The 15736-nt window shown below is 41.6% G+C and overlaps 1 protein-coding gene across 4 annotated transcripts in view; it reads right to left on the bottom strand.

Moving 5' to 3' along the window:
- pou2f2a (POU class 2 homeobox 2a) overlaps positions 1-15736 on the bottom strand; it is a 93997-nt gene that overhangs the window by 76331 nt on the left and 1930 nt on the right. For 2 of the 4 annotated variants that reach the window (XM_081612413.1, XM_081612414.1), the window contains exon 3: positions 12976-13061. Coding sequence is in view for 2 of the 4 variants with exons in the window: in XM_081612412.1 (XP_081468538.1) it covers positions 408-507 (100 nt within the window). In the remaining 2 variants the exon portion in view is untranslated. Of the gene's footprint in view, positions 1-407; positions 2683-12975; positions 13062-15736 lie in introns of those variants that run through there. The other 2 variants (XM_081612412.1, XM_081612415.1) reach the window with 2 other exon arrangements.

Raw genomic sequence — 15736 nt, 5'->3', positions numbered from 1 at the left:
ACACTGTTTTTTTTTGGGGAAGGTTTTCCAAATGCAAGTAAGTAACTGAGCGATTTTTAAAAAATAAGATGAAATATGAATTACATATTTTTGTTTTATTCACTGTAAAACAGAGGAATTAATGTGAATTATAAACAGAAAACTCACCGGAACAATTTTGATGATTTAAGAAAAACATTTCTAAAAATATTCTCAAACTATTGCTGTGATTTATCTTTTTTCTGCAACCTCAACATATTGAAAAGCAGATTTTTTTTTAGGGAAAATGTGAATATATATATTTTGCCTGCTGTAAGTTGAAAACAATTGAACCCAATTTTATCAGGACGTAGGTAAAATAAAACTAGATGACGTGTTGAGACGGACTGGCTGTGTGCAGGTGCAGCGCGGAGGGAGAGGCAGCTTACCGGGGCTGGACCGCGGGACCAGCGAGGACTTGAGTCTCCAGGCGCTGAAGTCGGACGCTGTTCTCTGAAAGACGAAGGGGACCGGCAGGGGGACAAACATGGTCCTCTGTCGACCTGGTGGTCGTTGGATTTTTTTGGTTTATTCTGGTCTCACTTCGCTGCTCCTTCTATCCGGGGTCCTGCCGTCGTTCTCTGGCCTGCCTGCCGGCGTTGCTCTCCTGCTCTGCGGACGCTTTGAGGACGCTGGGACGGTTCAGGAAGTTTAGGTGTTTTTTCCTTCGGGGAGTCTGGACTCTTCCTCGGCAGATTTACATCGCTCTGCTTTCGGATCTGGTGGATGTTTGTGATCGATGCTTGATCAGTGGTTATCCAAGCAGGCTGGAGGTTTCTGAGCCCGGATGAGAGCTGCTCTCATTGCGCCCATGTGAACAGTCGGAGCGGACACAGTTTGTGCGTAAAGCCCGGTGAGGTTCCGTCTCTTTGCTTTGGTTTTGGGTTTAATAAAAAATTGATTTCTCCTCCAGTTCTGTCCGTAAAAGTCTCAAACTGTCCACCCGTGAATCCTCGGGAAGAAAAAAAGAAAAAAAGAAAAAAGAAGAAGAAATGTCCGTGTCTGAGTGGAGCCGATTTTAATTTTTGGTTCTGGTAAAGATTTGGTTAGTAGCTGGCTGGTCTGCAGAAGAATACACAAAGCGACACAATAATGCAACGTAAAAACATTATTTGGTAAAGAATTAATGAAATAATAAAGTAAGGCTGTAGGCAGGCAGCACCCCCTGTTTGACTTTCGCTCCTCCCTCTCCTCCTTTCGCTGTATCCTTCTTCCTCTTTCTCTAGCGGGGGTCACTAATTAAAGCAGAATCGATAGAAAAATAAACGAGAGAATCCATATCAATCAGCGCAGCGGTTCTCCGTTTCCTCTCCAGCTGAGGAAGCGACAAAAAGAGGAGGGGAAGGGCGCTTTCTCTCAGGCTCTGGTGTCTTTTCTTTGGCTCTGCTGCTCCATCCTCGGTCTTTTCTCCGCCGCCTGGATCCTCTCCTCTCTCTCTCTCTCTCCCTGGGTGTGTGTGTGTGTCTGTGAGGGTCGGGGTGCCTTCGGTTTATTTTGGGAACCCCAGCGGTTTCAGCTCCGACGCTGCGCAGCCTGAACGCACTCTGGCTCGGCTCGGCGCTCTCACCGGGAGACAGACGGAGAGATACCCAGCCCCCCCTTTGCTTTTACCCCATATTCCCTCCCCTTTCCACCCCGAGCCCCGTCACCCCAACACACACACACAAGCACACACACACTTCCTCTGCACACTTTATATTCCGTATTGTTGCGTGTTGTTCACACATTAAAACCCATCAGACAACCTCGTGTTTCACGTTTCATTACCACCATGATCCTGTACAAGATCCAGCCATTGATCATCTGATTATTTCATTATAATGAAGCCAATAATCACATCATCGCCGGCCTCAGAGAGATCGATCCGCTCCTCACAATGTGCGGACGTGAATTCAAAGGGGAGGAACCTTTGATGCATATTTCAGCAGGTGGATCTCTGCCTCTCTCTGTATGGATTTACGCAGCTCCGGCCTGCACAAGGTCACCTGCAGATCTCGGCTAATGTATTTCTTTTCCACAGAGGCGGACACCTAATCAAAGCCCCCACGGTCACGCGCGGCTCTTAAATTAGTAATTATGTTGGGCTCTGGAAGGCCACGTGCGTGTATGCGTAAAATGTGCGTAAAATGTCAGCTGAGTTGAATTTAAATTGCATGCTTTTCCCATTAAGGGGTGTGCGTAAGAGGTGAATGTGCCTCCCGGCCATAACCTCTCTCTCTCTCTCTCTCTCTCTCCCTCTCTTTCCTCCTCCTTCTCTTCTTCTCCTCCTCTCCGACGCACTGCGTTTACACTCCAGATTATCACCAACATGGATTTTTTTAAATAGAAAAATCCATGCGCTAAATATCGCGGTCAATGGAAGAAAAATCGACCACAAGTGCGCGCAGCTCTCCGTCTCCCACCTCCCGTATAAACTCCGAGGTGAGACTGAGCTGTTAATAAGTTATCGATCAATTATGGCGCTCATAGTTAGAAAGGCCCCGGGCTCTAAGCCAATGCTAATGCGCATGCAGGGAGAGGAAGGAGGGTTTATGAACCACCTGCTACGTGGAAGCAGCATCATCAGAGGCCCGGTTTCCTCACTTTACGGCGGCGCCACTCCTCTACTGCTGGGTGTTACTTTACCAACTCCTGCAGCTCATGACTAAACGCCGCTGTAACAATCCTTACAGGAAATAAAGATAAAGTAACTGTTTGACAGGGGTGTCTCGGAGTTGGAAAGTGGTGGCCATGCACCAATAATTTATCCATAAACTGAAGCTGAAAGCCAAAAGTGGTTCCCAAAACGTATTTTTCTTGTTTCCGTGTTGTTAAAAACACCAAGACTGCTGTTAAATAAGTTATGTCCTTCCTCTTTATTGGAATGGTTTATATGTTTATATGTAAAAAACAGAAACTAGTACATGAACTGAATGCTGAGTTGCATTGCTGGAGATCAAACTGAGCATGTTGGGGTCAAAGGCTATTAATCCTGTGCTGGAGATTCAGGATGCTTCCCCTGATAGACCGGCATACTCTGTTCTACTGGGGACCAAAATTACAAAATGTAACAGCATTTGTTACGTTTTGAGCTGCTGTCGTTGGCTTTCACACCGAGTCAAATGATCCAAACTAATTGAAAAACCTGTTCCCTTCCTCGCCTGTGCGGGGCACTACAGTAAGAACCACTGAAGGAAATCACATGAAAACCTCAGAAGACGACACTGAGCACAACTTCCTTCTTCGCAAAATGTAAACTAAAATGGAGTGCAGTCAGATTTTAGTGGGATTTCTCTTTTGTCGTTGGTAGACGATGTTTTTAGGACCAAACAGGGCTGGAGTTGATGCTCCCTTATTTACCTAAGGCAGTGTCTCTTCCAAAGCCAAGGCGGCTACACAGCAGAGTGACTGGAAACTCTTCTTCTCGTCAGGTTGAGCTGAATGACTTAGACCTGGTTTGCCCATCTCCAGTTCTCCAAAGGCGTCATCCTGCATCTTTTAGAGGCATCCCTGCACCAACACACAAAGCTCAACTCCTTCATCAACCACCTCTGCAGAGGCCTGGTGACGAAACATTCACTCAACTCAGGTGTGTTGGAAAGGATATGCATGCAGAAGACAAAGCTTTGAGGTTCCTTTTCTTCAGACATAGGACATAGGTTGTCTGTCTTGTAAAGAGCATTTTCAAAAAACACAAAATATTACCAGATATTTGTCCGTTTTCCAGTGCGAATATCTTAGAACTCTTAAAATAAGACAACTAATTTACAAAGGAGCCTGTTTTAAGTCAGGAATTCCTTAATGATGAAAATTTATTAGTTTCCCTGTCAGATTATTTAACTAACGAGACATTTTCCCCGAGTTATAAGTGAATTAATCTGCCACGAGATTATTTCATCAATATTAAAGGATTATTTACTTAAAACAGGCTCATATATCTTACTGAAAAGTCACTTCCAGGTTAGTTTTGTCTCATTTCAACAGTCCTAACATAATTGGACTAGAAACTAGACTGAAAAATACTTGGGAAGATTTGATTAAAAAGCAACTTTGGTGGAAAATTTAAGATTTGGAATCTCGAGTCCAGAATTAAAGCTGTCAGATAATCTGTGGATTAGAGGCATCCTCACAATCTGACAGATTTGGAAAATATTTAAAGGTAAAGTGAACAATGTTGTAGAATATTAACAAAAAGAACTGCTTAATGTGAATCAATAGTTTAAGTTTTGTTTATAAAAACAACTTTTCTTCACCTTATTTAAGCGGAAAAACCCGACATGTTTTTAGATCTACTAACTTATAGCTCATTTCGCTGTCATTTGTTCTTAATCTTGAATCTAATTTGGAGCCGTTTCCGTTACAAGCTGCAGCTTTTGATCTCAACCATGAATCGGCACACGTCACATCACAAAAGATCCCTCCACCCCCCTTTAAACTTGGAGAAAAAAAAGCTGCTCCCATTTGACAGATGACATCCGCGTGCCCAACGAGAGGCACGGGGAGCGAAAAGAAAAGGAGCAGAAGGAGGAGGAAGAGGAGGAGGAGGGAGAGGCCGAATAAAGAAACGACCAGTTGTCCCTCATGATCCCCCCCCTTCCACAGAGGAGGGCAAGCGCACAGGAGCCCCGATACAAACTCCTTCCAGACAAAAGCAATTATTTCTTGCAGAATATAGTGTGTTTTGTGCGTCCAACGCGAGGAGGAGGAGGGATGTGTGTGTGTGTATGTGGGGGTGTGTGTGTGTGTCGAGGGGGGAGACGTGTGGATCTAAAGAAGAGGTGAGGAACACAACGCACGGCCGGCCTCGTTAATATTTCCTTTAAATCCACTCTCAGAGGATTATTGGTTACAATACATTTCTGATCAATCGATGCAAACAAGGAGCCAAGACAACCTGGAAAACTACAAATATTTGACAAAAAAATATTTATGGTTTGAAATATCATCAATTTGTTGAAAATATATAAATATACTCTCAGTAAGTAAACATCTTTATTACAGCACTGCCAAAACAACATTGTATCTAGTATTTTTAGTCTAGTTTCTTGTAAAAATATCTTAGTACATTTGACATAAGTCAAAATTAACTTGCATGTAACTTTTTGCAGCATTTACTTGTTTTAAGTCAATTATTCCTTCATGTTGATAAAAAAACAGGTGCAATTTGCAGATTACTTCACTTAAAATAAGATATTGTTTCCATATTATGTGGAAATAATCTGCCATCATCAATATTAAGAAATTAGTCACTAAAAACAAGCTCATATTCATTTCTGAAAAATTACTTGCAAGTTATTTTTGTCTCATTTCAAGTGCACTAAGATATCTGCACTAGAAACTCAACTAAAAATACTGGACAAGATTTAGTTTTCTGTTCTGAGGGTTTCTCCAGGTTTCACCAACAAAATGTAAGACTTTTTAAGACCATTACCAATGAAATGTAAGATTTAAGATTGACAGAGTTGTGCAAAAGAAGATTTCATATAGTGGTAGTGTATATTTTAGCACAGAATAAATGCAGCATTGTAAGAGTCGGCAAGAGAAATGAGCCAGCGGTGAAGACGAACGTCGCCCAGTCAACCGGTGATAAGTCCATACTTTACACTAGCTAGCTGGGTGTATTAGCCGCTAGTTAGCGGTAGCCATAACCGGCTCAAGTCACCCAATCCAATGAAGATGCCTGCATGTGATGCAAACTTTAACCTGACATTAAAATCCAACAAAAAAATAAATAAATAAAACACAGAATATGAGATCAAGATCCGTCATTAACATGTACAAGGTTAACTTGCAATTAAAAAAAATGATTTAAGACATTTTAAGGCCTGAATTTTAGACACATGCCTGTAAGACATGGGATGCCCTGAGATCTTTTCTGAATGCGTGTGTGTGTGTGTGTATGTGTGTGTGTGTGCGAGACGGAGAGAGAGAGTTCATTGTTAAATGGCAGTGTCACGTTGACAAACGAGTTGGTTGAATTAAATTCTCCCTCATCAATAACAAGGGGAGCCAATCAATACCGGCTTACAATTATATCACCACAAACCCCTCCGCTGCTGCTGTGACCGCTCACACACACACACACACAGCAAATGAAGAGTTAGAATCATTACCAGGCTGTTACATGAGGCTTATTAAACCATAAAATATTAACACACAAACTGAAGGGAAGACAAAGTTTCTGTTTAATCCCGCAGACGGAGGGATTCATCTGCAGCCATCCTGGCGCATTATTTTTAGATTTTTTCCTCTCGTTATCTCTCATTCTGTTCGCCGCCTTTCCTCCCGCGGCCTGACTAAGTAATCAATTCTGACAGCTCGTCAATAGGCCCGTCTCGGCGCTGCCAATACCTCTCCTGCGTTTCCATTATTCCTCTCAGGCCGCAGACGACAAACAAAAGAGTAAAACACGACGCCGTCGATACGCCACCTTGATACGATCATCGAGGCGGATCAATGCTCTTGCTTACAGCTCACGAGCTCGACCCGACCCCGAGCGCGCTGGAAATCACAGCGAGCGTGAAAATCGGTTTGTGCATACACTTTCTCCCCCCCATACTGTGTTCTTATCTCCATAGGCTCTATAGGGATTTTGTTCATGTATATTCTCTTTCATTTTCACAGGTAATTTCATTCTGGCTTTGAAGACGCTCTTCCTGCCCTGAATTTGCCCGTGTTTGTATTTCACACATGTTCTGCATCCTGCTTCATCCTGGACGGCTTGTAATGGATTTAAGATTTAAAACGCAGGACAGAGGGAAGGAGTGAGGGGAAAAGCAGAGCTGAAATATTGACTTTTCTTTTGCTTTTATGCCTTAAAGTTCACATGTAGCTTCATGGATACAAAGCCAGACGTGCTCTTTGCTGCCCAAACATGCAAAAAATGCCAGAAACTGACAAAATCTGACATTATATCCATGCAGACACACACAGCTCTGGTTCTAGAGCCCAAAGAGCTTAGCTTAGCACAAACGCAGCATGAAGGCTTGAGGTAATGCCAGTGACATGGATGGAGCTTTCCGGCCGGTGCAGGCGATGTGCGCTCGCTGCAGAAATGGTGGGAGATGAGAGCCTTAAACTCTGAGCGGATCAGACCCGGCTCTCCTGGACGCCGCAGAATACGATCAGGAGAAACCAGAGAAACAGTGTGTGTGTGTGAGTGTGTGGAAGGATGGCAAAACCCATGTTGGAAACATAAGAGCTGAAAGGTGTTTTATATCATTTAGAGAACATTCGAGCTGAACCAGAAGGACAGAAAATATTGTGATAATGAAGGAAATTTCAGTGCTTTTCGTCTGATTTTTTACATCTCAACTCAAGTTTCACCATTTTCTCAGCAACTTTATTTAATTTGCTAATGTGCATAAATTTTAACCATCAATGTGTTGAATGGTGCAATCTGCAAATCATTTCTAATCTTTCTCTGAAGATCATTTTCTTATCCTATCAACAGCTTTTCTTCTCAAGAAAAAAGCTCTTTGTGAGATTCCCCATTTATAGCCAGTCGTGCAAATTATCATATAACTGGATTATTTTCAAAATACTAAAACCTGGACATTTCTGTATAGTCTGAGAATATTTCAAAGTTTTCCACTGAGCTGCATGAATATCAGGCCTTCATGCAGATAATGATTATGCATCAGCCTTTACACTAACATGCACCGTTTACCAAGAATTTATATAATCATTCAGTAGAAATCTTCTGTAACGAAAATGTCAAACTATGTTCTTCATATTTTTGTATATTTAAATAAATAAATGAGGGAAAACATGAAACTGGGCCAAAAAGATTCAATTTATATTCATTTCTCTCATCACTGGTATACAGCCTACATTTTAGGAGCCATTTGGTATCCTAATAATCCAGGTCAAAGTTCAAATGCCTAAACAAGACACAGTTTTAATTGAAAATATAAAATAATTGAAATTAGAAGTAAGCAAAAAAAAAAAAAAAAAAGAAAAGAAAAGTGAAGCTGGGTCTTTTGGATCCAATCAATAAACCTAGAACTGGATCATTTGAGCCCAGTCAATAAACCTAGAAATAAGATCTTTTGGACCAAACTGTTACATCTAGAACATGAACTTTTGGACCCAAATGATGAATCAAGAACCTCGTCTTTTAGTCCCATCCAGTAAATCTAGAACTGGATCATTTGGACCTTCAGAAGAATACTGAATACTACAATAATATCTGGCTGCTGTGGAAGAGAAATGTCGGATGATTCAAGTCTTTTGCCCAAAGCGGTACATGTATAATCAGTTCAATTAATTTGAAACAAACTTAAAATCCTCCAGATGTTGACTCAAACATACATTCTCTCCATTTAGCTCCACATAAAGGCCAACTCTCGGATCTCTGGTGTTCCCTCCTTATCTCAGTATAATTTACTTGTTCGCAGACATCCTCGCAATCATACACAGACACAAGCTCGTGTTCAGCCTGCGTGGTTTTCCTGGCGAGGAGGGAGACAGACACAGAGTGTGTGTGGGTAGATTTAGAAGTGAGGATCAATGAGAAATGTAGAAATCAATGCACTTAGCGGTGGGAAATCAATGGGGCCTAATCGGGATGCCAATGGCACAAGTCAAAACAATTAAGAGGGAAGAAAAATGTTTAACAACCCCTCATCCCCTCCCCTCCCTGATGCTTACACAGGGGCCGAGGAGAAACAGAGGAAGGAAGAGGGATGCAGGGGATGCGGAGAGGAGGATAACGGCGAAGGCTAGATGTTCCCATGAATCAACAGGGTTCAGTGTGTTTGTACGCTGCTTTGCCTTGCTGCAGTTGCAGGCTTGATTCTTTAGGATCAGTCTCAATCGGGTGTCAAAGAGGAGGAAAATGAGCCTGACTTGAAAAGGGAAAATCTAAAGGCAAATGCAGCGATTCTGGTTTGTAGGACAGGTGAAGGTGCAGCAGGTGACCTGGTCTCACAAAAGTAATCACACCGCAAACCAGTTTGTATTTAATCAAACCCGTATTTGACGGATCACCATAAAAGTAGAGCTAAATTGTGATGTAAAAGCAAAATGTCATGTTTTTCGTCCAATAAATTCAGATGGAGAGGACGGACTTTGACTAGGCTATTTTAAAAGATGAATATGCTGTGACCTAAACTGTTTCACTGCATCTTTGGCTGTATGTTTAGGGCCGTTTTCCTGCTGGACAGTTAACCTTTAAAGGCTTCTGCAGCGTTTTCTTCCAGATCTGTTCTGGATTTACCTCCATGACTGACCAGCTTCCCATCCGTTAGTGTGCTTACACCAATAAACACTGAAATGTAAACATATGAAATAAACTTTTAACAAGAAAATCCTTAAACTGTTCTGCTCAACTAGAACTGAAACCCAATGAGAAGAGTTGTGTACTTAAAAGATCATCATCATCATTCTGCACGGTGGTGATGTGATATTTAGGTACGACCAACAGAAGCTGTAACATCTCCACACTGGAGCTGATTGGACCTTGATGTTCTGGTTAGAGTGTCTCAGATACAGTGGTGCCAAACCAGTAAGATACCAAAAAACAAACAAAAACGCTTTGAGTAGAGACACCAGTGAAGGTTTGATCAAATGATCAAAATACTTTCATTTCTAAAAAGAACAAGATTTTGAATCCCCACCATCTGGTGAAGTGAGCTGCTGGAAAGCTTGTATCATTATGCCACCATCAATATACTGTTTTAAAAATGGTTTCAAAACAATATTATTATTTATCGTGATAATAACTGGGACAATTTACCACCCTGCAAAATGTGTCATCATGACAGTCCAACTAATCATGAATAATTTATTTTTCATCTCAGAAAGACCATTTATTGATTTATCACAGCAAATCCCAATCAAGCATGACTATAATATGTGAAAACTTTAAGGGGTAGAGCTGCAGTTTCATTGTTTTTGCATAAGACGGCAGAAGAAACTATGTTAATTGTTTCATTTTAACAGCAGGTGATGAAAATCTTTTACTTGTTACAATGGATCAGATGGAGGTCTGATAAATATATAAACCTACAGGTAGATGTGAGGAGGCTTGATTTCAGACGGACAGAAACCACGAAGCCCTGGTCAGGCTGGGTGCTGCAGGATCTGTGTTTGGAGTGCACGGCGTGGCGGCGGTGAGGGAGGGAGGGCGGCGGGGGTGGATCTGGGGCCAATCAATAGCGGCCGGCTCTCTTACGACCCCCGAGTTCCTCGCGGTTTGGCTGGCGGGCTGGAAATCGATGTGCCGGACCAATAACTCAGGACGGGGTGTGGATTAGTGAACTGTCAACTAATCAGAGAGTTCCTGAATCTGACACCGCAGCCATTAACCTATCGATATGACACTTGGCACCGGCACACACTCTCACACATGAAAATATATACAAGCCCTGATGAGGACACGCTCGTAAAAAACCCAGCGGCTTCACGTCAGCAAGGGCTTCACGCAATTAAACAAAAGGAAAAAGTCAAACTGAATATTAGAAATCATCACAGAGTGCAGCTGAGACTGGTAAAAGGCATTTTTGATCAGAGGAACCTTTATGAACTTTGAGTGATCCACAGTGTGTTTTTGTGGAGGAAATCTGAGTTTAACACAGCAGATATGCACGATATTTGTGAACAGATCTAAATTTTGTTGCTTGTTCTTCACTTCTGATTTTTATTTTCTCAATGTTTGTCTCCAAAATGTTCTTTGTGTCTCTGACAAAAAGCACAGAAAACTCAAAATGTCCCCTTTAAATGTTTTTCATTTCCAGCAGCAAATGTTTTGGAAGAAAAGCTGGAAGAAGTCGGCGCCTGAAGGTCGGATGAGCCACACAAAGAGCATCTAAAACTTATCGAAGCGCTGCATTTAAACCGCGCTCTCTGGAGTCACTCCTGGTTTACGGATCATTTGAACGGCCGTCCTTCAGTTTCATTACATGCGTTGTGGGCCGCTGCTGCTTTGACCTCTGACCTCCAACCAAATAAGGACCGTCTGAGCTGCTGAACCAGAAATTTCAGTGTCTTCCACCTTCGCTGTGCATGTAGCTCAGCTGTAACAAGGCAATTCAATCCTGTTTTAGGTATTCAGAGGTGAAAATGTTAAAGTTTCTGATGCGGTTGCCTTTGCCAACACAGACCGCTTCAGTCCTGGACTTTCCAGAAAACGCCGCTGCTTTTATTCCACCTTTCTGCTCTGGGTCTTTATTGCGTCCACTGAGGTCTTTTCATATTCTCGTGTTCCTCTGGTGTGGCACTGCAGCTTTATTCTGCGTGAAAGCTGCAGCTTCATTTTGCATTATTCTTCTTTATTCTCATGTCTCTTTCTACTTCTTTTTTTTGGGGGGGGTAGGAGCAAAAAGGGGGATTATTTTGGGGGGTAATTCCATTGAAACCGCTCTGAAATAACTTGACTTGGCATGTGCCTATACAAGGCTGCACAAAGGCCTGCAGGAATACCATTCAGTAATGGGGTAAAGCAGGAGAAGAATCGGGACAAAAAGCCCGAATGTGAGTGAGAGAAAGTGTGTGTGTGTGTGTGTGTGTGTGTGTGTGTGTGTGTGTGTGTGGGTGTGTGTGTGTGTGTGTGTGTGTGTGCACAGCTGAACTGAGAGAACAAAATCACCTGCGAGGAAATAAGACAGCCAGAGGATGAAAGGGCAGCAGACTCTAGGAGGAAATAATCAAGTGTTGAAGAGGAGAGTGGAAACACTCACTGCATCAAATGTTATTCAATTTAGACGCCAATTTCAGGAAAATTTCAATATTCATTTAGGATAATATGATATAATATAAAGGTGATCTACTATGCTTCCTTAAAGAGCTTAGGATACAATAGAAAACATGTTAATTACATTTATTTTGCACAAAATCAATCTTAGATAATGAGATTTTAGTCTGATCAGTTCTGCCTAATTTGAGATCTTTTAGGGTCTGTAGCAAGTGGTTTCTGTATGTTAAGTCAACAACAAAACACTTATCTTTTCCAGCAGCCACTGTACAGACCATACAGCAGGAAAACCAGCTGACCAAATGTGCTGGAGCTCCGCTTAGGTTGCAAGGTGATGTAAATGTAATGGATTACAAGTTTCTTTCATAACTGCAGCAGCAGTTATGAAAGAAAGTTAATTTATTCAGTAAATGCAATTAAGAGCATAACAGCCGATGTAAAAAATAAAAGAAGAAACTGAAACTGACAAAAACTATTACCTCAGCCAAATATCTAAACATAAACTGCAACAAACCTTTCAAGTGGTTAAGAAAGTGCAATTAGGAATTCAAAATATAATGTAAAAGAAATGATAAAGCACAGATCACAGACACTGTCACTACACCAGATATAGATTTTTTCCAATAACGGGACCGATACAGATATTAATATTTGATTGGTGGATCTCTGTAGTGATTAAAACCATCAGGACTTTTTTAAAATGACTCATCTTCCAGACACCAAACAACATGAACTTATTTAAGCACTTGCGCTGTTTTTAGAAGCAGTTGAGACGCAAATGGACGTACAAAAATTTGAAAAATGCAAGTTTTGTATAATGGGTGCCCTTTAAACGTTGTGCAGTTTTTCCACATGTACTCGTGACAAGTGGATTTCCTGAGAGACAAGCGTGGAAAAAACAGAACATGTTCGCTAGAAATGAAGAAAAAAGCAGAACAGGCAACCAGAGGAGTGGTGGACGGCGGGGAGCGGGGCGGGTGGGGAGTGTGGTCTAATGATAAGAGCTGCAGGGAGAAAGGCGGAGAGCTAAAAGAAAGGAGGAACGGAGGCAGGTTACCGCATTACAGCCGCCGAGAGAAAAGGCGAAGGGTGGGGGGCGGGCGAGGAGCAGGCCTCCCACACACTCCGGATTAGGAAACATATGCAGTGGAGTAGCGAGGGATTAGAGGGTGAAGGAGAGCTGGAAGGAGCAAAAGAATGGCTTCTGGGAGGAGAGGAGGGCTGTAGGTAGTCGGCCAGGCGTGTGTTTTTCTCCTGCACCCCTTCCCCCCACTCAGTCCTACCTTCATCTTTGAAGATGTGGGATGATTAGTGTGGAGGGAGCCGGAGGAGGCCGTCTGCTGGAAATGTCCGTAGAGCCGGTCGGTTCCTGAATACGAGACGGTAAAACTTCAGACCAGAGAGCAGCGGTCAGAGATCAATGAGGAAACTAATTTTTTTGTCATTTATATTTTGTTGATTATTAGTTTTTGTACATCACGAATGGAGCTAAACAATAAATGAATTATATACAGACATGTGATCTATATCAACAAATAATACATCTGATTGAATATTAAATATGTAGAATATTCACTCACAAACATGACTGTCAGGTTAATTGGCCTCTCCAAATTGTCCCTAGGTGTGTGTGTGTGTGTATGCGCATGGTTGTGTGTCCTGTGTGTCTCTGTGTTGCCCTGCGGCAGACTGGCGACCCGTCCAGGGTGACCCCGCCTCTCGCCCAGTACGCTAGCTGGAGAGGCACCAGCAACCCTCCCGACCCCACTGAGGGACAAGGGTGTAAGAAAATGGATGGATGGATGGATGGAATATTCACTAAACTATGATCCAGAACCGCACAGCATTCTGGGAGATGTAGGCACTGGAAAGACTTTAGCCGCTCAACCTCTGACAGCTAGCTGGGATCATGGCATCAACTCTCTCTCTCTCTCTCTCTCTCTCTCTCTCTCTCTCTCGTTTCCTAGCAACTCAATCATTCTTTGGTTGCTTGGCAACAACCTGGTGAGTAAATTGCACAGCAGCAGTTTAAGGTTTCATCAATGTGACTCAGAACTGCTTTAAAATAAAAAAACAAAGTGACATGAAAACTGTAGATAAAACAGAAAAATTAATGTCACCAGTTTGGCAGCATTTCAGATATTTAAAACAAAAAGACTAATCAATTAGAAACACAATTTTTATGTTTTTTGTATTGGAGTAATCATGAAATTACTACTTCATTTTCCGAATATTACGACTTTATTCTGGTAACATTTCCACTCTATTGTCATACAAATTTAATTTAAAAAAAAAGTAAGTCATAGAGTTGACCTGAATTCAAGGTCCAAATAAATAGAAGCAGTAAAACACACTCCAAAAACAAAATGGCCGCTCTGGGCGTGTAGACATCACTCCAACAAGGAGCGCATTGGTGAAAAATATTGAGATTTTTCAAAGATTAATCAAACTTTGTGTTTTTGAGGATTTAACAAATATAATTGATTTATCGCTAGGCTCTTCTCTGTGGTTATTTCAGCAGGACGACACAGAATCCAGTCCAGATCTGTGTCCATTTGGGAATGTTTGAGTCTCCGGCCTCTTTCACAAAACATTTCCGTCATAAACCCGTGAAGAAGAGCCGCCCCTGAGCTCCATCGCTGTCATCTCCTCGCTTGACAAGTCAGGTGTGTAACGGAGGCGAACTGACCTCTGACCTCCTCCAAAGCACATCAACATGGCAAAATGGTGCTGTAAGTGTTTTGTGAAAGGAGTTAATCACAACAAGGGACACTTGAAACAATCATTTTGAATTTCTGTCTGCTAAAAATGGAAAGAAAATTACAGATTTAATGTTTATATTGATCTATGACTCCACTTATTTATTCTTCTTTGATGAAAACCACAGACATTTTGGCTGATCCAGTTTGTTTCGAGCCCTTAATTTGCACATAAAAATGTATAATCTGAAATAAAATCATGCACATTTTTTAAATTCTATATCTAAAAAGTCCAGGAGTGTTAAACATATATCACACGGTTAACGTGGAGGGTAAATGTCCCAGAGTTAGCCATCTGTTGTCACAGGACAGAAAACATAAAAACATTCCAACCCTGATGGATTAAAAATATGAGTTCATCCAACTCAGTTGTTCTGGATTTAATATCTTAAACGTAAATATGTTTTTAAAATTACTTTTTTTGTAAATATTGTTTTCTGCACACTCTATTTTCCACTGATGATGATAAACATGCTGCAGATTTATACATTTGAGATTTTTTATTTTTGTTCCCACGCTGCTGGATTCACTCCAAATATTCATATTAAACTTTGATACAACTTTCACTTTGTTATAATTAGTAACAATAAAATACATTTAAAGCAGCACCTTAACCTAAAAGGTTTTACAAACAGTGTTATTGTACGTCTAAAAATGGAAAATAATTTGTTCTCTTAATTGTTTCGGGAAATTATCTTTTAATATGGATGCATGTCAAAAAACAATAGAAAAACAATAACTGAAGAGCCGATCAATCTTTCAGTGACTGTTCAGTTTATGCTGCAGAAAGAGTCAACCAGGCTGTGTGTTTTGTTAGTTTGTAATTGGGTGTTTCCCAGTGTGTGTGCGCGTGTGTGTGTGTGTTTACATGCTATGTCATGGGCCAAGGTCAAGTGATGATTTACAGGAAATCTGTGGTGAGATAAAGGGAAGTAGAGACGGGAAGTAAAATCGAGAATGATGATCCTGAAGGTAAAAACGACGACAGTCACTGATGAACCGCAACTTTTCACCTCAGGTTTGTTTACCTTTTATTAATGAAAACTAATGATATGAATTTAAAAGCAGAAACATGTTTAAATCTGCATCCTCTTTTCCCTCAGACTAATTCCTGAATACACACTCACACACTCTCCTGCAGCAGAAACGTCAACCTTTGTTAGATGAGGTCAGGCGTCTGGGATGAAGCTGACCTTTGACCTGCAGGCCAGACCAGCTGGACGGAGAGCCGGCTGATGTGTGCAGCATACGTGATGTTTGTGTTTCTGTGCGTCAGTAGTGAGGA

The sequence above is a fragment of the Poecilia reticulata genome, chromosome 11, assembly GCF_904066995.2.
Source record: "Poecilia reticulata chromosome 11, P_reticulata-male-v2, whole genome shotgun sequence".
Taxonomy (NCBI): domain Eukaryota; kingdom Metazoa; phylum Chordata; class Actinopteri; order Cyprinodontiformes; family Poeciliidae; genus Poecilia; species Poecilia reticulata.
The sequence above is the reverse complement of the archived record's forward strand: the minus strand, read 5'-3'. Positions and strand labels throughout refer to the sequence as shown.